Source organism: Hirsutella rhossiliensis (genome assembly GCF_020360975.1).
Source record: "Hirsutella rhossiliensis strain HR02 chromosome Unknown scaffold00012, whole genome shotgun sequence".
Lineage (NCBI taxonomy): Eukaryota > Fungi > Ascomycota > Sordariomycetes > Hypocreales > Ophiocordycipitaceae > Hirsutella > Hirsutella rhossiliensis.
The window spans coordinates 239,649-263,561 of NW_025408678.1; the positions used below are offsets into that span (position 1 = coordinate 239,649).

Consider the following 23,913-nt stretch of genomic DNA (forward strand, 5'->3'; position numbering starts at 1 on the left):
TTTTCACCCAGTTGCCTGTCATGACCAGAATCCGATCTTTTACACGAAAATGCTCCTTGAGGCCTCAGTAGGTAGCTAGTGCTTTTCTTGTATATGTATATAGTTGTATACATCTCAAGGATCCTCTTTGGGCGTATTGCTACTGCCCTATCAATAGGCTGGCTGCAGAACAGAACTAACAAGGTGCGTGTGCGTGCAGCCCGCACGCACGTGACACTGTGTCTGATTACCTAAGCCAATTCACCCAAACTCCCCACGCGGGGCTACATCTGCAGCAGCTTCGCCCACTTCGGCTCTCGCCGCAACATCAGCCGCGCCTCTGACCCTGGCATGGCGTCTTGAGGACGCTGCAAGCTCTACCAGCTCCGTGGGCCACCGTCAGCCGGGGCTTTGGCACTCGCCTGCCAACTCTCCTTTTTTGTGTTGGGAAACGCGTCTTTACGCGCCCGACGACTTTGCAATGGCAGCACCGCCGCCGCCGCCTCCTCCTGCGCGAGCCGCGTTCTCGCTATACGACAACCTCCACGACCCCAACGATCCCACTCCGCCTGCCATAATCTCCGCGGCGCCCGTCCGCTATCAGCAGCCTGAACCGGCGTCGAGTGAGCCCAAGAAGCCCATAGATCCGGCCCTGCTCTTTCAACCTCAGATTCGCCGCCCCCCGCTCAAGCAGGCCAAGTCCAAAGCGACGTTTCCAAAGGCCATTCCCAAGACCGCGTCCGCTGCCGCCCCGGTCGGCCCAAAGACAACACTCGCGGACTGGACCGCCACCGAGCACGATGAGTGGATGTACGGCGCGGGTGAGAGACCCCAACGCGGGGGGCGCAAGAAAAAGAGAAAGAAGCAGCAGGAAGAGTCGCTAGACATCAACTGGGACGAGTTTTACGATGCGGGAAGGCCGACAAACGCCGAGCAGTATGTCAAAAGCGACGAGAAGATCAACGAGGTGCTCGACTGGAAAGCACTGCTGTACATGCACCGCAAACGCCGAGCTACTAGTGATATCTCGAGCGATGAGGACGACAGAGGCCGCCTTCCGCAGAGTACGTCGTTGTCGAGCTGCGTCAACCCAGGAAAGGTTTTTAGCTGACACTCTTGTTCCAGATCGGTTTGCTCCTCCGTCGGCTTACGCATTCGCGCCACCGCCCCCGTCGCCTCCCAATCCGCCGGCAAACGACGAAACTGGCGGAGACGCCTTTGCGCGCCGATTGGCAATGTCTTCGACCCAGCTAGTTCCACCAGCAGCACCATCTCCTCTCCCTTCTTCTCGAAGCCCCGGCCCGCCTGCCCCGTCCACCGCAGTCACCATCTCGCGAGAGCCCGTCCGGTACAAGCAAGCCGACGAAGCTGGGGTCGAGGGCGAGGACAGGGCCTCCTATTCGCCTGCTACACCGGGTGCCGGCACCGACGATGACGGTACAGCAGGGCCCCCGCGATCCAAGGCTCCGGGCCAGGCTGGCTTTGCTCATCGCCTCATGAGCAAGTACGGCTGGACCAAGGGCACGGGTCTCGGGGCGGACGAGTCCGGCATCGTCAATCCACTCCGCGTCAAGGTCGACAAGCGTCGAAAGAAGGCGGACGCGGATGGCGGCGGCTGGGCTGAGCCCGGCGGCCGAGGCAAGATTCTTGGCGGCAAGCGCAAGGGAGACGACCAGGGCAAATTCGGCAAGATGAGCCAGGTCATTGTCGTCCAGAACATGCTGGAGAACATGGCTGACTTGCAGGAGGAGATCTCGGAGGGCCTCGGGCAAGAGATTGGCGAGGAGTGTGGCGAGAAGGTATACTCCTTTCAGAGCCATCGTTCAGGTTCAGCAAGCGACGTTGAAGATGCTGACGCAGAATCTGCAGTACGGTCGCGTTGAGCGGCTCTATATCGACCAAGAGTCCCGCCAGGTCTTTATCCGCTTCACAGATCAAGTGTCTGCCCTTCGGGTCAGTGCCTCCCCGCTCTCACACCCACCACTTGAATGCCTTGGCGCATGGTACTGACTGAACCAACCGCTTACCAGGCCGTCAACGAGCTCGACGGGCGCGTCTTTAACGGCAACGTCATTGCCCCGAGGTTCTACGACACCGACAAATTCGAGCAGGGAATCTACACGTCCACTTGACGGGCCTCGCTCGTCATTTGGCTTCTCAGCGCCCTCCCCGGCCGTCAAAGCCTCCCTCCCGCACGACACCACACGGGAGAGCCTTGCTGCGCCCAGGGAGCATCAGACTCGGAATCTTTTCTCAAGGAAATGCTAGATGACTGGGTTCATGGGCCGAGCTGCCTTGATCTGGCCTTGCCTATCCATGTATGTATGATAGGCACCCTTCTGTAGGGCACTGAATGACTTTTTACTTACAATGTTTGCCTTCCCCTTCAGAACCATGGGCCAGTTGAGGGCCCACGGCGTACTTATTGTGCATCTCTATAAACATATACAGAAATCTGGGAGCATACATGGCCATCACACTTGTACATACTTGGCAGATATACCCACGAGCATACATATTCGGGCATGCATACCTATAGGTATATATATATATATATATATATATATATTACGGGACACATGCAAATAATCAGGCTCTGTAGTCTGCGGTCCAACCCCGAACCATGTGATACTCGCATCCTCCCAGCGCAAACACTCCGCTCGCACGTGGAGACTGGTGGGACGAGGGCTCTTTCGGAGATTTTCGTTTCTTTGGGTTTGCCGCATGCCACGCACTGTGTGACCAGTTCTGGAATGCTACCAGGCGCCTGTTGCCTGGAGAACCAACGACAAGCACATACTGTACGAACACACAACTGGAGCCGTACAGGTGCTGTTGGGGCATTGTGAGAAAGCCCAGCATCCATTCCTTGCCGTTGACGCGGCTTCTTCTCACTACGCAAAGCGGCATGGTCCCGGGAGTACACATACGCGCCACTGCACCGGAACAATTTGCAGGGTAGACATGAGCCCGGGACAAATCACCTGCGCTGGGGCAACAAAAAGCCATCAGATACACAATCCATTATTAAGTCCTATCATTGATGCCGCGTGCACGAACCGTCGTGACCGCGACCATCCCCGTGCTTTGATACAGTTGGCAACCCGCCACCGTCCGCCGGCTGGAAAGAAAACAGGAAACATGCGGGGTGAATAGACAAACGACGCCAAATCCGACATATGCTTTACCTGCCCGACGCCCTTATAGCATCTGCGCAAAGCCCGCAAAGACAGCCAGGCCCAGCAGAGCCATGTTGACGCTGACAATGCCGGCAGCGTCCTTCTCCTGGTTGGTGCCAGACTGGCCACCGGAGCCGCCCTCGTTGGCATTCTTATTGTTGCTCGTGCAAGACTGCTTGCCGCGAATAGCGCCATCAGTCTTGAGCTTGCCGAAGAAGTTGCAGAAGGTGGAAATATCCGTCGTCGAGGAGGCGGTGGCGCTGCCCTTGACATCCTTGAGGTTGTCAATCTTGACACTGCCAGGCTGTTAGTCAATGCGCCCAAAACGATGTCAGCAGAAAGAAATAAGCTTACTCTTCAAAGTTGCCGCGCAGCAGAATGTTGCCGACAGTCTCCAGCTTAGGGAAGCCATCGAGCTCCTTGAGCGCCGTGTTGTTTTGGATCGTCATGTCGCCCTTGATGGTCTTGAGTTGCTTGAACGAGAGCTTGCTGAGCTTCTTGTTGTTGATGAAGGTGAGACTGGACGAGATCTCCGTCAGGTTGTTGGCAGAGACGGACAGGAGCTCGGGGCTGTCGTTGAACTTGATAGACTCGACTTCCGACAGAATGGGAGCATCGAAGCTCTTGACCTGGCGGAACTGGACATCGCCGGCAGACTCGAGGAGAGACATGTTGACTTGCATGTTGTTGCCGTTGTTGGTGAGCTTGAGCGTCTTTGTGACATTGACAAGGACGGAATTGAACATGGTGAGCTTAGCATTGTTCGAAATATCGATCGTGTCCGCCTGGGCAATGTTGAGCCCACTGAGGTCGCTGATGAAGGTATCGGCGATGATGATGGCGCTGGCCTTGGTGACGCCCTCGGTACCCAGGGTCATGCCGCCCAGCTGGGGCAGGTTGATGAGTTGCAGGGTGTTGACAGACTTGAGCGACATCATGTTAAAAGTGCTCAGAAGCTGCAGGCCGTCAAGCTTCAACGTTCCTCCAACAGAGTTGATGGAGCTGCTCGAGATGCCAATGAGCTTGGTAGCATTGCTGATGGTGAAGTCCTTCTTGAGCTGCTTAGGGCCCTCGATGACCAAGCTGCCGGAGAGGTTCTCGTCGACAGTGATATCGGCATCGACAACGTCGCAGTCGATGACTGGGGTGGCCTGGGTGATTTTGATGTCGTCGGTGCATGTCGTGGCAGCTGTTGGGAAGAGCTGGTTAGATGCAAATCGTAGAGCCTCGGGCGACTCTCGGGGGAGGGGGAGGGACTGACCAGAGACGAGGCTGGTGCCCACGGCCAGAAGGGCCGAGAGAATGGCGACAGAATGCATCGTGGCCTAGGGAGGGGACGGATGTTAGAATTGCTTGGCTGGGTACGCACGCGGCTGTAGGCCAGGAGCGAAAACAGACGCGGAGCCAGGTGATTGCGAAGGGAGATCCTGACTGTGAGTGGTGCTGGATGGCGATTAACGACGAGGGAAAAACACTATCAAGTCGCAGTCCAAAAGAGGCCGGGTGGTGGCAAACGATGTTGATGGGAAAAGATGGTGGCCGCAAGTCGTTGACGTTTTTGCAGCTGACGGCCCCTTTTCCGGTGGCGCACCCGTTGCGACCCAGCAAGCGCGGGGGGGTTGACAGTCGTGGCCGAGAGAGCGAAGGAAGGCGTGATGGAGAGTGCGCGAGAGAACGAGAGAGGCCCAAGAAAAAAGCGGGTGGGTGGAAAAGAAGGTGCAGAATGAAGAGGGTGGAAGGGATGGGGAAGGTGAAGGAGAGGGAGGCAAGAAACAAACACGTCCAAGGCACTGGGGAAACAACAGGAGAGCGGGCGCTCTGGCAGAGGCAAGTACATGCTGCACTGTGCCTCGGCGGGACGGTACCTGGACACAGGGAAAGGGTACATGCTGTGCACAGCAAGAGACAGGGAACGCGCACACGCTCGGAAATGGTGTTTTTTGACTCACCGAGGATAAATGGCGCCCTGGGTTATTTCGAATTATGGCCCGGCTTTTTGACAGGGAAGAAAATAGACAGGTCGAAGGACAACGGGTATTATGATGATTCTTGGCAACGGGTTTCGTAAGGACGCTGTGAAGGAAGGTCTTGGTTTTTGTTTTTGCAAAACCCTTTCCCCCCTGGCAAACGAGTGGCGCGAATCAAAGGCGGCAGACGAAGGTGCAGGCAGATAATGACTGCGGCGACGACTGCGGCGACAACGGGAGAAGAACGGAGAAAGATCGAACGGGGGGTGGGAGGGGAAAGAAAGAGGAGGAAAATAGAGGTCGAGCGAGAGAGAATCCACGACGTGGTAGGCCCTCTTTTTTCATGCAGCAGCGGATGAAATGTGCCGCCAGAAGCCAGGCAGGCCGACGACCCCCCCGGTCTGGGATCTGGAAGGGGTGTTGTTTTTGTTGGGCGTGAGCAAGGACATGTGGATTCCCATTGCTCTCTCGGCACCCCACGCCCGCCCGCTCTGACACTGTGCTCTCCAGGCGCTCTGATTCGCTCAGGGGGCGCTGTGCGGTACCTCCCAGCTTCCCGGGAGGTACAAAACAGTCCGTCCGGGGCCGAGTCGACTCGGCCCGTGAGATGAGGTACCACTGATGATGCACAGACAGTTCAATGTTGCCACCATGCTGAGTGCCGGTAGATGGCTGTTTACAATACGCAGTCCCCCAAGCCATGTCCCATTGCAGAACATGGACCTCGGCTACATGGTGTGCCACGGTCGTGTGCCAGCCTTTGTCTGGTCAACATCACGGCCCAAGTACTGGTACCTAAACCCCCTATGCACCAATTCCTCATCTCGCCCTGTGCAATGTTCCTTGGTACCTACAGAGCTCTTGGCCCAGATGGGTGCCCCCCTAAAGCCGTCCAAGGTCCAAGGGCCATTCGGTCTAGAGGCCGCGTTATCACTCCACGCTGGAGCTCTACTGTGCCCACAATCAGCTACACACGCACAGTAACACAGTCTCAATGCGCACATGGCAGCTCATCTCCCCTTTCACTGCCTTGTGCGCCGTCAACCAATGCTTTGCAAAAGGTCTCGCTCGACACGTACTGGTTCGCGAGTGCTCGCTCATGAGCAGCCGTCAACAGGCCATAGACTGACTGACTACCTCTCCGCCCAGAGCCCTTCACGGCGGACCATTGGCCCCTTATTTGGCACCACAGTACATTACACTAATGTGACGCGCTAGAACGCATCTCGTAGTAGCCGTGGATTTTGCATTAGCTGCTGCAAGGCTCCGCGGGCAGGGATTGAGTCGTGTGGCTCAAGGACGAGAGATACTGTGCTGCTTTACCTTACTGTAAGGCATAGGTAAATAGGTACTGTACCCACCTTCGCTTTCTCGCCAGTGCTGCGACTTTTTTATGCCGCAGAGTTTTGCTTATGACAGGTGAGGCGTTGCGTCCGTCCTGTTTCTGGCTGTTTGCATGTGCTGCCAGTCAACAGGTGCCAGATGCAGACTTTCAGTATTACTGTACGATGACACGTGCAGTTAGGTACTTTGCTGCCCCTTGCGCCGATGGTGTTGTGGAGGAACCATTGTGCCACCACTGAGTCATGTCTTGGGTCAGGGGCGGCGGCTTCATCCAGGCATACAACTGGTTCAGAGGAATGGGCGGCCTCGCGGAAAGCGAGTGATGTCGGATAGGGCAGGCAAGCCACCATCTGACTTGGACAACCTTTCTTTTCTTCTTCGACCTCGATCAACCTGACGATGCCCAAAAATACATCATGCCTGGCAAGGTTGATGCCCTGCCATGCCTGCTTCCAAGACGCCCCAAGGCGCCCTCGAGACCGAGGAGATAAAAATGGGTAGATCGTCGGTAGATGGCGAGCAAACGGGATGAACAATAGCACTAGCATCCACTGACGTGCAATTCATGGGCGTCCCTATCCATACAGTACAAACACACTGTCAATTAGAGAGACATTCCCGCTGAACATGCCTTTTCATCTTCGGCGCCCCGAGCGGCAAGCACAAGAGGCACCATGTCGCATCTTGAGCGTCTTTTTTTGGGCTACTGTCGCTTGAGCATGCGCTCGGTCAGGAGGTGTTTTGAATGACCTTTTATCAGTACTTATGTACAGTGCAAATGACCTGCTACTGGCACACCCGACGACGAGCCGCCTTTTCCCACAACTCGTACTCAGCGCGGCTCACCACCAGCAATCTCGCCTGCTTCCCTTAGCATTAGCAAAAAGGGGCTACAGCTCCCGACTGTACCGTACCTACCGTAAAAGTTTCTTCGTATTGTATAAAGTACTGTACAGTACACACATACTTGTCCTTGGAGAAGCTCGGATCTGCCTGTTTGTTTCGTCTCGTTTCGTCTCTGCTTCGTACTGTACACGGTGCAGTTTGTAGACAGTGTGGCATCGGTGGCTGAAGTCTTGCTGATGAGGAAAAGGAAGCAAGGGAAATAATCAAGAAAAAACAATGCGCACGGTTCGTCAACGTCCCGTCGCTTCCCGTGCCCCGGTCCGGTTGGACGGCTGCCGTTCATTTCTTGGCCGTCCACGTCGGTGCGGTACATACAGGATTAGCGCCGGTGTGCTCACATCTGTCGCAAAGAATTCATCATGGAGCCTGAGGGCCGATATCACGGTCCGGCCTGCTTGACGTCACCGTAATTTTCGGCTCCATGTACTACAGACCAAGACTCTCAGTTCCGGCCTCTTCCTCCCACCCCCCAGCAGCCCTTCGATTTTATGCATCATTTATTAAGCATTTATTGTTCCATCATTTTACTGCTGCTGCCAAGGCAAGGCACAGATGCGAGAGAGTGCCACTTTCCTCTCGGGGCCCTTGCCAGGTACCGCGCACAAAGCAGAGGTAACCCGGAAGCGCCGCCTTTATTTGCACGTGCCCCAACGGCGCCGCTGTATCACGATTCCCCGACCAACTTCTTTTCCACCAAGTCGGTTGATTGGATCGACGTGATCGGCGGCCGCGGCTCCTGGGCGACAAGGCAGGGAAGCCATGATTTTCCATATGTGAAACGTGCCTTGTTTGTGCCCTGTCGCTGTCAACCTGTAAGGAGACGTGTTGCTGTCGTAGGTACTAGACGCTTGGCACAGTACAGTACAGTACGTACGGATGCTTGTTCGGTTGCCTACTCGGCCTACGGTATGGTATAGTACTCTATCCAAGGCTTGTTTTGCTCGGCGGGTGCGATGAAACACCAGCATCATTCACCGGGGGCTCCTCAGCTCCTGTTGGTCACCCCCCCGATGAACTGCCCCAAGGCCGCGAGCCATGTTGGCAGCGTGATAATAATCAGGCATCGATCGTTATTCCATGGTGCTGACGTCAGTGAAGCTATCCTCGGCCTTCCACATCAACCACATGAAGAGGCTGCGATACGGGGCAAACTTGGCCGACATGTCGAGCATGTCCTTCTCCGACATGTACTTCCACTTGCCCCCTTTTGACTTGAGCTTGGCCACATCTCGTCCGGCAAAGGCAGCCATGCCTCTCTGGACGCCCAGGTCGCCGGTGGAGAAGACGTCCATCCGCTTGAGTCCGAAGAGGGCAAACATCTCGACCGACCACCGGCCCAGGCCACGCACCGCGACGAGCCTCTCGACGAGCTCGTCGTAGGGCGCGTCGTGCAGCATATTTGCGCTCAGCTCCCGGCTTGCAAACTTGTCTGCCAGCCCCTGGATGTACTCGGCCTTGCGCTGCGACAGTCCGGCCGTCCGCAGCTTGTCCAGCGGGCATTGGGCCACCTCGGAGGGATGCGGGAACCTGGGCGTCGGGTCCTCGTGCTGGCCAAAGAGGCCGACGAATTTTGCCTTGATGGACTTGGCGGCGGCGCCCGACACTTGCTGAGATATGATGCCGCTCGCCAGGCTCTCAAATGGGTCTATTCTCTCAGCCAGGCCCTCGGGCGAGAACATTTTGCAGGGATTCTTCTCGATGAGAGGGCGCAGCCGCTCGTCAACCTTGATGAGATGCTCGCAGGCCTCCTGGAGAATGGTGTGTGTCGTCGTCCTGACCGCCTGTGCTTTCGAGGGCGAAACGGAGCCGGCATGTCGCGACGCCACCAGGCGTGAAGTCTCTGGCGACACGAGAGTCGCATTGGTAGACGCAGGGTCCGCTATCCGAGCGAGCGTCTTGTGGCGAGCCGTTGGTGGCCCGTCGCCTTGCTCGGCAGCCACCGGTTCTGGCGTCGGTGTGAGAGGCCGGGGTGCTGCAGGTTGCGCGCGTCTCTTTATTGGGGTGACGGGGTTGGGTGCTGTCGCAACATCTGGTCCGGCCTTTCTCTTGCGTCTGCTCGGCGGCGGCGGGAGGGGGGCTAGCTTCGTGTCTGCCTGAGCGCTGAGTCGGGTGGAGCGCCTCGGGGCGGACATGAGCAGACGATGGGCGCCGAAGCACGTCCTGGTGGGCGGGAGAATACGAGAGGTGCACGTGGAGATGACTGGTTTGGTCAAAGGCAACGGCATGAGAGGGCCAGCAATCTCTTGCAACGGGCGGTCTTCGGTCTTGTGGGGGGCGACGTTGAATCAAGCGTTGGGTAACGTCTGGGGTTTCAACACCGGGAGTGAATTCCCATGGATGACGGAAGCTGACGGACAGCCAAGGGGCGTGGCACTAGGCCTTTTCGGGCCCCAGCAGCTAAGTTAGCTACTGCTACAGTAATTACGGCACAGGCTCGAGGAGTTGATGTTTTGTCTCTATGCTCCGTGATGCGCGATGGCGCAACAAGAGCTAATTACCGTCGTGTGTCTTTAACCGGCCAGACCTTTTGTCACAGTGGACAATTGGCACTGTCGGCGCGAGGCACGTCACTCCGTATTCCGACATGCCGGCGCTTGCTAGAGCTTGCTATTCGACTCGGCCAGTCCGCCTTGGCCTTGCAACGGTAGGCAGGTGTTACGCAGCGGAGGGGAGCAGAGGCCAACATTGAACAGGAGTTTCCGTCTCGGCCGTGGTTGGTCACAAAGGCACGGGTAAACTTGCTCGACGAAACGCACGAGACGGGATAGAACCACGGGCCACACTTTATTCAGGTGGCACGCGTGCGTCCTGATGGACCAGCAGACGTCTTGTATATGCGAATACACAGCCTGCTGTGTGCTGGAACAGCGGCGGCTTCTTCGCAGCGGTAGTCAACCGTGGTAGCGGCTCTCCCTTCCATCTCCGCTGCGTGTTTTACTCGGCCTTTTACTTGGCTCTGTTTGACTTGGGTTCGGCAAGCACAGGTGCTACCTCGTGTCCCGAGGCGGCGCCGACGGGTCACCACCAAGACAAGACAGCAGACTGCGGCGACGGATCGACCACGTGTTGCGCCTCTGTGCTCCGCAGAAAGCAACGACATATCATCGACTCGCCGGGCAGGCCATCACACTCGACTCGGAGTCGCACCATGGGTCATTGGTCCCAAGGGTAGCTTGTACAGGGTAGCTGGCACGCTAGAAGGGGAAAGAAAACCCCGGGCACTGATAGTAGCCTCCAACTCCATTGCACTAACCTCACTGCTAAGGCACAATCGGCGGCTATATTTGGAGCAGGGAAGCTACCTGCGCGGGACTTCAGCCCTCCACCGTCCGCTGTCGTCCAACAGCCAAAATGCTCCGCTCACCAAAGTGTCTCCCGCGTACCGTGCAGTAATCGATGGGCCCCAGCGCCTCGCTTTTTCCTGCCACGGTTAATTAATGGGCTCCTCGTATTATTACTCCCTTTCCGCCAGAAGCTCCTCCGTCTGCCAGCGTTACAGCCAGCCTCGCTTCATTCTTCCTCCCATCATACATACTACCTACATCTTGGGTATTGACGGCCTGTCCATCCTGGTGCATCGCGAAACACCACTCCCTCGAGAGCAACCTTGATGTGATAATTACCTGGCGACGCTTTCATTCGCTTCTGTTTCTTTTTCTCTCCTCTCCCCCTTTCCCGTCTCCGCATTTCCCACTTCTTCCCGCGAGGCCGCTTCCCCCGCGCGTCGATCACGAACGTCAGAAACGCGGCCGTCACTCCGTGTCCTCGCACCCCCGTGGAACTCTGCCCTCGTCGCGCGAGGTGCGCAACTGGGGGGCTATCCGACCAATCGCCTACTCGCCAGACCGCGCCGTGACGAGGCTCCCGTCGCAAGGCCTACCATGCTTCTCCCCAAGGGCGGGCTGAACTGGAAGGCCGCGAGGGCCCAGCTGCCGCCGTCGAGAGCGCTCTGGAACGTCGCGACGAGGACGCGCTTTCTGCTGCTCCTCACCATTGCCGGCATCCTGATATTGCTATGGCGCGGGATCAGCAGTTCGGCGTCAGAAATGCAGAGGTACCAACCCCGAGGCCCATGCCCGCCCTCCGGCTGCTGACGACGGACCACCTGTAGCTTTTACTGCTGGGGACCCTCGAAGCCGCCGATAGACATGTCGCAGAACGAGTACGCAAGGTGGCACGCGCACACGCAAACGCCCGTCGTCTTCAACCATCACGCCCCGCTCAAGATTGACTCGACCTCGATACAGCACGTTGACCTGAACCCCATCAAGTCTACGCGGAAAGCTGTCGCCAACGAGGAGAGGGTTCTCATCTTAACCCCCCTCAAGGATGCCGCCCCCTACCTGTCCAAGTATTTTGAGCTCCTCGCCGAGTTGACCTATCCCCATCACCTGATCGACCTCGCCTTCCTTGTCTCCGATTCAAAAGACGACACCCTCGCCGTGCTCTCCTCCGAACTCGACCGCATTCAAAAGCGACCAGACCAGATTCCCTTCCACAGCGCCACTGTTGTCGAAAAGGACTTTGGCTACCACCTCAGCCAAAACGTCGAGGAACGGCATTCCTTTGAAGCCCAAGGCCCGCGCCGCAAAGCCATGGGCAAGGCCAGGAACTACCTTCTTTCCGCCGCCCTCAAGCCGGAGCACTCGTGGGTCTATTGGCGTGATGTGGACATTGTGGACAGTCCGGCCAAGGTCCTGGAGGACTTGATTGCGCACGACAAGGACATCATCGTTCCGAGTAGGTCCACACCGCGCGCGCCCTGTCACGCCGTGCACAGGTTCGCTGACATTGGCATCCAGACATCTGGTTTCATCGGTACAAGGACGGCATCGACATCGAAGGACGATGTGAGTTACCGACGCTGTGAGAAGGGTGCGCCATGGGCTAACGCGTGTGCGTCAGTCGACTATAATTCGTGGGTTGAGTCGGACAAGGGTCGCAGATTGACCGAGAGCCTAGACAAGAACGTCGTTCTCGCCGAGGGTTCGTCACACCGGAGTTGGAGCCTGGCGAGTCAATACTGACACCGCTCGGCACAGGATATAAGCAATACGATACAGGCCGAACGTACATGGCCCGGATGGGTGACTGGCGAGACAACAAGGACGAGGAAATGGAACTCGATGGAATCGGTGGCGTCAATGTTGTCGTCAAGGCCGACGTTCACCGGTCCGGTACGCTGCCCCGAGCCCCCCCCGGAGAACACCAGGGATGCTAACAAGTAGACTTGAACACAGGTATCAACTTTCCATGCTACGCCTTTGAGAACCAAGCCGAGACAGAGGGATTCGCAAAAATGGCCAAGCGCGCAGGCTATCAGGTCGTCGGCCTTCCCAACTATGTCGTGTGGCACATCGACACTGAAGAAAAGGGTGGAAACAAATAACACCCGCGCCAGGCCATGACCCGAATTGCCGTTCGATTCATGTATCCGATATTTTTGCCTGGATTAAACTTCCACGATCGCTTTACTGGGTGGCATATTATACACGGGCAGTGACGACGCCACCCTCAAGGTGCGATTGAGTTGGCTGCAGGGCAGTGCTTTCCCCCGAAGCTTTGGGCCTCCCTTGGCTGTTTTTGTCTTGACGCCTTTTATCCCCTCCTCCCCCTTTCTCTCCCTCTCCTCCCCCCTCTTCTTCATTTTTACACTTTTTAGTATCAAGCGTCTATGAGTTCAAGTCGGAGCCCCGGTACGCATAGCGCAAGATCAGCGAGCCTTTGGGAGAGGTCTTTATCGCCAGGCCGAATCCTAGCAGGAGGAGAGACTTTCGTTCACGCTGCTATTGATGGCTGGAGGTGGCCTCTTTCTGCTCTTGTTGGCCTAGGCCTTGGTCTACTGTTCGAGGCTGAGGAGCCTTGATCGAGTCTACCTGCGAATACACTTTGGGGCATTAATGGATATGCTGGTTCGCGAGACGGTGGAAATCGTAATAGACCGAGTTTTCTGAGCGAATACACGATTCCGACGTCTTGATGGTACTACTGGAACAAGTTTCCCTCGGGCAATTAATCAGACGTGGATGTCATGACAAAAGTATGATTCCACAGTCTAGTTGCTCTGCAGGCTCGTGGTCCAAAGTTGAGGAGGCATAACTTATCATATATGACTTGACAAGTACTTTGTAATTGGCACGTGTCCCACTTGGTGAACATGTGAGTAAGCGCATCACATGACGCCGGGTCAAGTGCGGCTAACTTTGCAAGCCGCTGCTGGGCACGCGGGCAGGTGCCGTCATCGTCCCGCCGTAACGTGGATAAGCGGCGACGACGGCGGCTCTCTTGCTTCGCGGCGCGCGACGGGAAAAGCATCTTCACGACGGACTTTTGGGCACGGGAGGCATCCAACGCACCACCACCTGTGAGTGACCCGTGCCGGGGATTCACTCTGTCGCATATTGTTTTTCCACTGTGGCTGACTGACGCCAGTTCCAGCAGACTTGACCCCACCATCCTCGTCGACCGCGCCTCTGCCAAAGTCACCTGCCCACGATCGTTCTCCCCCATCTCTCGATAAGAGGCTCCGGCTGCTCCATCACGCCGTCAAATCAACAACAAGATCCCCGTTTTCCTCCTCGCCGCCGCAAACACCGAGAGAATGTGGAGTTGGTTTGGCGGGGGCGCCGCCCAACGCAAAGACACGCCCAAAGATGCCATTCTCGGGTTGCGGTCGCATCTCGACATGCTTCAAAAGCGTGAGAAGCATCTGCAGAACCAAATAGACGAGCAGCAAAACATTGCCCGCAAGAACGCAAACACAAACAAGAACGGTACGTCCTCCGGGAGTCGGGGAGAAGAGGGCGGCTACCGGTACTGAATGGGACTTCAGTGGCCAAGGCGGCCTTGCGACGCAAGAAGACGCACGAACACGCTCTGGACCAGACGATTGCGCAGATAGGGACGCTCGAGCAGCAAATCAACTCGATCGAGTCGGCCAACATCAACAGAGAGACACTGGCGGCCATGGAAAAGGCCAGCCATGCGATGAAGCAGATCCACGGCAAGCTCACGCCCGAAAAGGTCGACGAGACCATGTATGTGGCCTCCGTCTTTGTTCTTGTATCCGCACGGGGTGAGTCTGTGCTAAACATGAACCTACAGGGAGAAACTACGGGATCAAAACGCACTCAGCGAAGAGATTGTCACGGCCATTACGGGGGCGTCGATCACGGATCCAATCGACGACGGCGAACTCGAAGACGAGCTGGACCAGCTTCAGCAGGAGCAGCTGGACGAAGCCATCTTGAAGACGGGAAATGTGCCCGTCTCGGATGCCGTGCACACGATGCCATCGCCGGCCAACGCGGAGCGTGAGTTGTGTCCCATCAAGCACTTGCAGTAGGCGCTGACGGTGAATGAATACAGCCGTGTCAAACAGAAGGGCGGCAGAGGAGGAGGACGACGAAGAGGCGGAGCTGCGGAAGCTACAAGCCGAAATGGCCATGTGAAGACGGGCTGGTTGAATACGCACAAGCCGGGGCATAGCATTTACTCGGGTCAGTTGCAGTGGGTTCAAATGTCGGCTTCCGCGCTCCGGGACGGATCCGCTCAACATGTCGAGACCCTCTTTGTCTTTTGGCACGCTTTCTATTCATGGTGTTGCTTTTGGCGTTGGCGTATCTGATGATGGGGTGTTAGAGAAGCACGCGCTGGTGGCAGGAACTCATCCGCTTGTCGGACTCTACAGGCTGAGCATGCCAAGACGAATGCTCGTTGCACTTTCCTCCCTCCCCGACTCGGTGAGGATGATGGTGCGGTTTGGATTGGACAATGGATGCACGATGTAGCGCTCACGTCATTTGTGGACAGCGCATCAAACGAGGGCCATCGTGGGCACGGCACATTGGCTAAATACAGCAGGACGCCGGACCAGCTCAATCCATGTTCCCTTTTCTCCCATGACATATTTACAGGTGGCACCAGCGTCTCGGAGACTGCATGTGCGTGTCGACAGTCCAGCTGAGACTTGCTGGCCGGCACCCAGGGTCCGTCGGCTGCAGCCTTGAAACGGCATGTCGTGACGCTCAGAGTTCGTGGTTCGTGTTGGGCGCGAACGACGTCTCGAGCGCGTCGTTGATTGGCCCCCTTGCGCCCGAGGAGGCACGTGACCCATCTGCAACCTCTTTCAACGCGCTTAGCCAGAAGAGGAGGCCAGACCGACAAGAGAAGAACGACGGGCGCCTATCGACCAAGCCAAGGGTGGTGCATAACCGCCTGGACGCGATGCCGCTGATTGGGCGTTGCGCGCCACCATGACCGCGAGCTGCACCAGCCGAGGCGCTGACGATGCAGGAGAGGGCGAGCGGCAACAGCTGGGCGCGGATGGGATGCCCGGAGGCGCGGATGCTGGGGCGAGGAGAGGCGGGACGGCTGCTCTTTAGATGAGCCTCCAACCTCAGTTCTGCACACTTGCACCTTTTCCTAGCCGTCTGTCTGTCCCGGGCTTCTTTCCTTGCGTGTGTCCTTGGCTTCTCGCCGTCGCCCGTCTTGCATCCCCCTCGTGGCAGGCTTATTTCTTCCTTCCTTTCGCCTTTCTTCCTTTCGCCTTTCGCCTTCGTCTTCGTCTTCGTCTTCGCCTTTGCTCGGGTACGATGCTGGGATGCTGGCCGTCTCAGGATCATTCCCATTCGTTCTTTACTTTACTAGGTTCGTGCTTGCGATTCGACTTCGTGGAGCATCCGACAGGGCTGGCTTCGCTCCCCCGTCTTGTCCTTTGCGCTGTCTGCTTCTCCCTGGCCTGCCAGCCCGGCTCCTTCACCGAGAACGAGAGAAGATGCAGAGACACACAACTGCACCCTCCCTCCTCGAGGCCGCCGAAGCTGACCGCGCCACGCCCCCCAGAGGTTTCTTGATAGAATGGCCAGGAACCCGGCCGTCTTCGGCTTCACCCCCCTCGCAGTCTTGTTATGCGCCGCCGCAGCCTCGGCGATTCTCCTGCCTGACGACGTTTCGCGGCTTGTGCCCGGCTGCGCCCAGGGGTGCTTCCTCTCCTTCCTAGCCTTCAACTACGGAGCCGGCGGCAATGGCGAGGTCCCGTCCCTGGGCTGGCTGTGCTCGACGCCTGGCGACTCCGAGTACACGGTCGGCGAGGGAGCTGTGCAGTGCCTTGCCGCGGAGAAGTCGTTTGGGTCTTGCTCTCAGGAGGAAGCCAGTCGTGAGTTTTCCCGTGGCATGGGGATGGAAAGATGCGAGCGACTGATGCGCAAGTGGTGCGGCAGCTTTGGTCATTTACAGGGCTCATCGCATGTGCCACGGACTGCCGCACGCAATCCGGCCAACCCATGGAGTCGTCACCGCGACCCTCATCCTGCCCCCCGTCGGCGGCGGAGGCCAAGTCTCCTTCCCCCCTCCCCAGAGCACCCACGCCATGACGAGGAGCGCCCACACGCCTTCAGTGTCGACCTCTGCAACGCTTACAGCCAACACGACGACCAGGAAATCTTCAACCGCGAGGAGCTCGACGTCGACGTCGTCGTCGGTCCTGAGCACGCGGACGCGAACCTCTGCGTCCGAGGCCAGGACGCCCACCGGCGTGCCCATCGGGGTGGGAGACGGCAAGCAGCAGGACGGGTCCGGCGGATCGCTCACGGCCGGGCAAAAGGCGGGCATCTCGGTGGGCGTCATTGGGCTCGCCGCCCTCGCCGTCGGCGTCATCGCCCTCTTCAGGTTCTACCGGAGGAGGCAGCGGAACCCCTACCGGCGGTCGGACAGCACCGAGGCGCTCCACCGGCGGGACACATGGGGCTACAAGGTCGACAAGGGCGGCAGCAGCGGCGGCAACTCGTGGCTCGCCCGGCCGAATCAGCCGGTCCCGCCGCCGCCGCCGGACAACCTCGCGCCGCCCGGACGGTACGTCTCAACGAGCTGGAGGCCGAGCGCCATCGGTCTCGCCGTGTCGCCGGGGCACCATCCGACGCAAACGACGACGACAACGACGACGCCGCCGCCGCCAAGGTCGACGCCGACGAGGCCGCTGTCCAGGCTGCTGCCAGCCAAGCCCGCAATGGCGCTCGGGGCCACAAAGACGCCGTCGTCGCACCCGGACGAAGCTGCCTGTCCGCAGGTCCGCCTGGTGCAGGCCTCGCCGCCCTACGCGCGGTCCAGAGCCCCGCCCCCGGCGCCGCCCAAGCTGCACATCCCCGAGCACGGCGGCGGCGGGGGCGGGCAGCACGCGGTCGCCGGAGCGTCGTCGCAACCCGGACACGGGCACGCACTCGGCCGCAGCGACAGCACCATGACCGAGTTCGAGGAGGACGGCCGGGCGACGTCGCTCTCGCCCGAGGGCCGGATCTGGCGGCCCCCCTCGACGAGCGCGGCCACGTACTACGTCGCCGACAAGCACGGCAACTGGGTGCTCGGCGACCCCAAGCGCGTCTCGCACGCGGCCGAGATCAGCGTCGTGACGCCCGTCACGGCCGCCACGCCCAGGCCGGGCGTCGCAAACGCCCTCGTGCTGCCCGCCGCCCAAAAGGCCCTCAAGGTCGAGTCGCGCTCGCCCCTCCTGACGGCGGCCGAGCAACCGCAGCCGCAGCCAGATGGAGCTGCCGCGAGGACGCTGACGACGAGGCCTGGCGCGCGGGCTGCTGAGCCGCCGCCGCCGCCGCCGCCGCCGTCGGCCGCCGTCTTGACCAGCCCCGAGCTTCGGCAACGAGCCTTTCCCCCGCGACCGCTGTTCTCGTCGGCCCGGCTGAGCCAGACGCGCCGCCCGCGCGCCGTCTCGGCAGATAGCGGCGTCACCACCATTGCCACGCTGTCCGACGACGACGACGACGGCTGCGACTACGACTACTACGGCTATGACGACGGCGGCGGCGGCGACGACAACGGCCCGCCGCAGCATCCCGAGTCGCCGCTGTCGCCCGTCACCGAGTCGCCGCGCTCGGGCGCCGTCCGCCGCTCGCCCGTGTCGTATCCGCGCATCGTCGGCGGCCGCAGGCTCTCCTCGCGAGCACCCGCCGGCGCCCGGCCCCTCCTCCTGCTTGGCGCCCCCCCCCACCTCCACAACCAGTACCCGTATCATCACCATCCTTCTTTAGTACCAGGACACGGCCCCCGGCCGGCGAGGCAGCAGCAGCAGCAGCTTGCCATGGCGCGAGGAGGCGGTGCCACAGACGACGACGCCGGGCCGCATCTACCCGACTCCTCCTCGACGGTGCGCCTCGTCAGGCCGTCGACGTCCCCCCCCGACGAGAGCGACAGGGGCCACCTCCCGTCTGCCTCGCGCGTCGCGTCGCTGCGACAGGCGCCGTCCCCGTACCCGGCGGAGCAGGCACAGCATCGGATCCAGCATGGCCCCGCGCAGCGGCAGCAGCAGCCCCGTCGCCCACCGCCCAACTGGACCTCCGGGCTGCCCGCCCGGCCTCGGCCTCGTCCCTCTCGCCCGTCCTCAGTGACCCCCTGGCTTTCCCAGCCGCGACGCCAGCAAGGCCACCACGACCCCTATTATTATTACCGTTACGACGACTACGACTACGACCACGATCATGACCATGACCGTGAGCATCAGCATCGATACCAGCATCAGCAGCCGCACCACCACCACCACCAAAGACAACACTCCCTCCCCAACCCCCAACCCCACGACACGCCCCCCCGTCCGCCCCCTCCGCAGCCCTCGTGCTCCTCCTCCTCCGCCTCCTCCTCCTCCCTCATCGTCAAACGCCTCGGCCCCGCCCGCGCCGCCCACATGTCCATCACCACCACGACGGACCCCCTCCTCCACCGTCCTCCTCCTCGCCCAGCAACCCAGCAGCACGAACAGCAGCACGAACAGCAACACAGTCAGCAGCAGCAGCAGCAGCAGCAGCAGCCCAGCGGCACCAGCGGCAACAACAGCAGACCCTGGCGCCGCCAGAGCACCCCCGGGCCCCTCTACCTGTCCCCCGAACTCGTCACCCCGCGCCCCTTGCCCGGCCACGACGACGACGGAGCCGCCGCGCCCTCTTGGGTGCCCAGGCTGACACCCACCCGCCGCGGCGAGCACCTCTACCCCAATGTGCGCTAGCGGGCCCGTGGACGCGGTTCTTCGTGTATCCCCCCTTCCCTTTTTTTGTCGACACGTCACCCAAAATGCCTTGCCGGGCGTCTCTATCGTGTCTTCATTCATTGTCAAGCATGCTCGCTCTTCTTTTCATATACCTCGAGGGGGATGCGCTTAGTAAAGAATTGTAGAGACAAACATGAGGCAAATTGGAATATAATCACCATCTACATCACGGGCCATTGGCTTGTCAAGGCGTGTATATATAGGGAGTCAAGGGCATTCTGCACAATACTATCTACAACGGACTTAGGATTTCTGCTCTCCATCCCCAATCCCTGGCAGGCTCAGGCAGTCGTTGCTCACGTCTGTGTCCCTCCACAGGGAATTGTCTCCTTCAATGGCGGTGCCGCGCCCCCCGCGCCTCTTCACCTTCCTCTCCGCTGGTCTGGCTCATGGCACATCTCTCCGGGTGGCGGCGAGCCCGCCCACGCGGAGCCGCCCCCGCCCTTGGCATCTCAATGTTCTCCATCTCCATGGACTCGTCTGCCGTCTCGCTCCCTTCGTCTGTGCGACGCAGATGTCTCGTGCCCTTGCTCCTCCCGCTGCTCATGCCGAAGAACTCTCGCGCGTCTCTTTGGAGGTCGCTCATCTGATCATCGAGGGCTTCCATGCCTTGGTCCCAGGCTGCTCGATTCAAGTGTGCGCCCTCGTCAATGAGCTTGTTCTTCTTGCGGATCTCGTTCCAGCGAGTGAGGCCGCCGAGCTCGAGAATGTTCATGCGGCGTTTTTTCCCCGTCGGGTTGCCGATCATGACCGGTCTCCAGGCCATTTCCTCCTCCATGATAGCCAGGGGGTCGTTGGGCATCGACGCTCGGCGGGTGCTCGACCGTCGTCGGGCCTCGACCAGCTTGTCCATCGCCTCAGACTTGCACTGGGGTATGATCTGTACCTCTGTGAAGCGGATGAGAACGAGGAGAAGCATGACTGAGAGTATAAAGAGGATGCCCGCCACCACGCCAGTGGAAACTTGCTGGCCCAGAGTCCGGGTGACGAGTCCGCCGAGAGCTGTTGCCCCAGCGGCGAGAACAAAGGCAAGCCCGTGAATGACGGCGAAGCCTGCCGTGACCCGCGGAAACGACGAGTAGTTGGTCCGTTTCTGCTGATTCTTTCCGGACCCGCCACGCTGTCGCCCAACCATGCCCGATGATAGGTCGGAACAGTCAAAGTTTTCCATGACCAGTCCGTTGCACTCTGCAATGGCGAGGCATGAGAGGAACCCTACAAACCCCGCAAACAAGGTCGGGACGCTGATGTGCAATGGCGGACCCGAAGAGACGGCGGCGTAGCAGATGCCTGCGAGCGGCAGGAGAAGAGTAAAGATGGTCCGGCGGACAAGATGAGAAGACCACGCCACTTTTCGGTTCAGCGTTGCCAAGTTGTTGTTCATCTGCGCTTGGCGCGATCTCGAAAAGACGTTTGCCTTTTGGAATGGAATCGCGAGACAGGCCCCGAGAGCCATGGAGCCAACGAGAAGGCCAATCTTGGGAGATCGAAGCTGGTAGAGCCGCGAAGCCAAAGACCCTAGCAGCACAATGATGAGTACCACTTGGGCGTAGATCCAGGCGGAATAGAGCGTCAGGATGGCGAAGCCTGGTTGTCGCAGCATCTCAAAGGACAGGGCGAGGCCGTGGTAAACCTCCTGCCCCCACCACTTTGGGCCGGTCTTGACTCGGTGCATCATGATCTCGCCTCGAGCGATTCGCCGTGAAATGTCGCTCCCCGTCCTCACCTCGGCAATCGAGCGGCGAAAGGCGGATCGGCGAACCTCTGGACACACGACGTTGAGGAACAGCACGACGGCAATGATGATGATGCTGACGTAGAAGCCCCACGCCGGAGGATAGCTGTCAATGATGCAGGCGCCGACGAGAAAGCCGACGCCGAGGGACCCGATCCAGCACCAAGTCCAAATGCCAAGCCAGACGCCCATGCCGCCGCCGTGTCGTCTGGCATCGTACTGGTCGACGACCTCTTGATGCGGGTTCACGCTCATCAGAGACGCCCCAAAGAGGTCGGTGAGTATTGAATGGAAGTTCATGCTCGCAAACCCCAGTGAAGCGCCCATGAGCGTCCGGGCGATAAGCAGCATGCTCCGCCACGATTGCGTATTGGTGAGCCTCTGTGAGTTGACCGCAAGAGCCTGAGGGAATAGCAGCGGCATCGCCAGCACAAGACTGGACAGGATGTAAGGCTTCCGCCCATGGAGCAACGGCAACGGCCAGAGGAACAAGGTTGGCACGGCCAAGCCCAAGAAGCATCCCGTGTTTCCGTGGACTGTGGCATGGGACTGGTCGATAATGTAGTACTGGATTGAGGGCACCAAGCCCGCATAGATGCCCAGGATGACACCGACCAGAGCCGTGCTTATGCATGCCACGGCCGCGACAAATCTCTTCCGGATGGGCGACCAGTCTCTCGCTGTTGGCTGTCGCCTGCGCGACTTGGCCAGGCTGAATCCCGGCGCGTCTCGCAGACTCACGTGAGACCGCCGCCGGAGGCTGATGCCGTGCTCAGCGCGCATCGGACGACCGGCAATGTCACGTTCGGGAAGATTTTCCTCGCCTTGGCCTGCATCTCGCCGAGTTGCGTGGGCTCTCCGGGCGACATGTTGGCCGGCAGCCCTCCTGATCCCACCAGCCCCTGCGCGGCCGCGGTGAGATTTTGGTTCAGTGTTGTGCTGGGCCACGATCTCCCTTGGGAGACTTGGTAGGTCACCGTGTTTGGCCACGAAATGCGAGCTTTCGCTGCTTCCGTCGCCTGCGATGCTGCCTTTGTCGGTTCTCGTGACGACATGTACCCGCATATGCCTGCTGGAATCCCGGCACGGTACCTCGAACGCGACCTTGGGACCTGATAGGGAAGCCTCGTGTGCATGGTCGAGGTCGCGGGTAGATTCCCTCGTCTTGGTCTCAACGTCTTCGCCAGAGTAGCTCTGGAGAATCTCGTTCAGCCGCGGCCGCCTGGAGAGACCCGAGTATGTTGCTGCGTGTCGACAAGTCGGCCTCTTTGGGCGAGCAACTTCGTCCAGCTCCACTTCTTCCATGCTCCCAGCCGTTTCCTGGGCACAGGCAGGGGTGAGGTTTACCAGCGAACCTTCGGAGCCCATGTTGCCACTCGAAACGCTTCGGCGGCGGGAGCGAAGGCTGGAGGACGGCGGCTTGCATCCCTTGCGTGCAGGGGTTCCCGGACGGTCGACGACGTGCGACGCAATGGCAAGAGCCTCATTCAACAGCTTTTCCAGGTCGTTGACGGCTCGTTTGAAGCCACGTCCATCAAACTTTACACTCTTCCTGGTGCTCTGTGACGAGTTTCGGGTCAAACGACGGGCAGACAGGATGTTGGACAGCATAGACTCCGATTTCCGTCTCTGCTCGGGCAAGACGGACGGGTCTTGCTTGTTCTTGGCGGGGCGCTCCGTGAACCTTGTCGTATAGCTTTCGCGATTATTCAGAACGTCCCGAAGCCAGTGTGCTGTGCGTTTGTAGTCCAGAGCAGAGCCGAGGGACTGGCGACGACCCGGGGTCCCACTCGACGCCTTTGCCCCTTGCTCTCCCAAAAGACTGTCGTTCTCGGCCTTCTGAAACTTGCCGGATTCTAGATCAACGCCATGATCATCGGAAGGCGTTGGGGCAAAGCAGCTGTCTTCTGCAACCCTTGCCTTGGAGACTGGAGTGTGACCGGCATACTCCCTGAACACATGATTTTGGAAAGCGGGCCGCACTTTCGAAACAGGAATCGGGGCGTGTATTATCCCGTGAGCAGAATCAGAAGCTTCCGACAAGCCAAATCCACCCGCGAACTTGGAAGGTGCTTGCCCTCTTGACGACGGGCCGCCGAACAAGGCGTTTGTGACAAATCCATCGTCTTCAGGACTCGGATAGGGTCTCTCCGGAGCAGTGACTTGCAAGACTCGACCGTGCCGTGCTAGACTGTCATCTCGGAGGAGCGGCGAGGTTTGAGCAACTTGATGCTGATCCGGGCTTGTTCGGGACGGAAGTGGCGTCATGTATTGGCTGTACTGCTCGCTGACGTCTTTTTGGCCTTGTCCCAGGTACGGGGGAAAACGTTGGCACGTGTCCATGGAATGCGGTTCCGGACCAGGGTACGTAGGATACTCATCGCAAACTGAAATTGAATGCTTGCTAGACACTTGTTCTGTGGGGAAGCCTGCGCCCCTGGCGGGCTCTTGGGCTGAGCGTGCGGTCGGGACCATGGGGCTCGTCCCTTGCACGTCTTCGGGGGGTTGGCATCTCTGACACTGATCCAGTGCGCCTTGCGATGGAAAGGCGGAAGGGACCAGCCGGCCCGTAAAAGCCTGTGCTTTCGGAAGGTGGTGATGATGCGTTTGGTGGGAACTAACGGCATCCCGAGGACTGTCGGTGAAAGGTTTGGCTTTGGCGACTGGAACCCGCACTGCTTCATGTGGGGGTGATGACGAGGCGCCCTTGGTATCGATGCCTTCCATTTGGAGCTGCCTCCCAGGACTCTTGGA

At 59.2% G+C, this 23,913-nt stretch overlaps 7 protein-coding genes across 7 annotated transcripts; 4 read left to right on the forward strand and 3 right to left on the reverse strand.

Annotated features, from left to right (window-relative positions):
- Positions 1-460: 460 nt before the first annotated feature.
- HRG_09227 (g-patch domain-containing protein) lies at positions 461-2,111 on the forward strand (the record flags this gene model as incomplete). The annotated part of the gene is made up of 5 exons (XM_044867698.1): positions 461-1,043; positions 1,105-1,228; positions 1,274-1,778; positions 1,849-1,932; positions 2,010-2,111. 5 exons carry the CDS (start codon positions 461-463, stop codon positions 2,109-2,111), a joined length of 1,398 nt encoding a protein of 465 aa, XP_044716958.1.
- Positions 2,112-3,180: 1,069 nt separating this feature from the next.
- HRG_09228 (ECM33-like protein) lies at positions 3,181-4,477 on the reverse strand (the record flags this gene model as incomplete). Its single annotated transcript, XM_044867699.1, has 3 exons — positions 3,181-3,454; positions 3,513-4,347; positions 4,420-4,477. 3 exons carry the CDS (start codon positions 4,475-4,477, stop codon positions 3,181-3,183), a joined length of 1,167 nt encoding a protein of 388 aa, XP_044716959.1.
- A 3,968-nt stretch (positions 4,478-8,445) lies between these two features.
- Positions 8,446-9,507, reverse strand: HRG_09229 (hhH-GPD superfamily base excision DNA repair protein; the record flags this gene model as incomplete). The annotated part of the gene is made up of 3 exons (XM_044867700.1): positions 8,446-9,270; positions 9,316-9,366; positions 9,415-9,507. 3 exons carry the CDS (start codon positions 9,505-9,507, stop codon positions 8,446-8,448), a joined length of 969 nt encoding a protein of 322 aa, XP_044716960.1.
- Positions 9,508-11,256: 1,749 nt separating this feature from the next.
- HRG_09230 (anp1 domain-containing protein) lies at positions 11,257-12,764 on the forward strand (the record flags this gene model as incomplete). The annotated part of the gene is made up of 6 exons (XM_044867701.1): positions 11,257-11,429; positions 11,487-12,115; positions 12,178-12,225; positions 12,281-12,361; positions 12,418-12,552; positions 12,616-12,764. 6 exons carry the CDS (start codon positions 11,257-11,259, stop codon positions 12,762-12,764), a joined length of 1,215 nt encoding a protein of 404 aa, XP_044716961.1.
- Positions 12,765-13,976: 1,212 nt separating this feature from the next.
- Positions 13,977-14,826, forward strand: HRG_09231 (snf7 domain-containing protein; the record flags this gene model as incomplete). Its single annotated transcript, XM_044867702.1, has 4 exons — positions 13,977-14,148; positions 14,208-14,412; positions 14,480-14,688; positions 14,744-14,826. The coding sequence occupies 4 exons, from the start codon at positions 13,977-13,979 to the stop codon at positions 14,824-14,826; spliced, it is 669 nt and encodes a 222-aa protein (XP_044716962.1).
- Positions 14,827-16,234: 1,408 nt separating this feature from the next.
- On the forward strand, positions 16,235-19,382 carry HRG_09232 (uncharacterized protein; the record flags this gene model as incomplete). Its single annotated transcript, XM_044867703.1, has 2 exons — positions 16,235-16,532; positions 16,597-19,382. 2 exons carry the CDS (start codon positions 16,235-16,237, stop codon positions 19,380-19,382), a joined length of 3,084 nt encoding a protein of 1,027 aa, XP_044716963.1.
- A 373-nt stretch (positions 19,383-19,755) lies between these two features.
- On the reverse strand, positions 19,756-23,120 carry HRG_09233 (Major facilitator superfamily transporter; the record flags this gene model as incomplete). The annotated part of the gene is made up of 4 exons (XM_044867704.1): positions 19,756-21,853; positions 21,901-22,061; positions 22,252-23,015; positions 23,108-23,120. 4 exons carry the CDS (start codon positions 23,118-23,120, stop codon positions 19,756-19,758), a joined length of 3,036 nt encoding a protein of 1,011 aa, XP_044716964.1.
- Between the last annotated feature and the right edge of the window lie 793 nt (positions 23,121-23,913).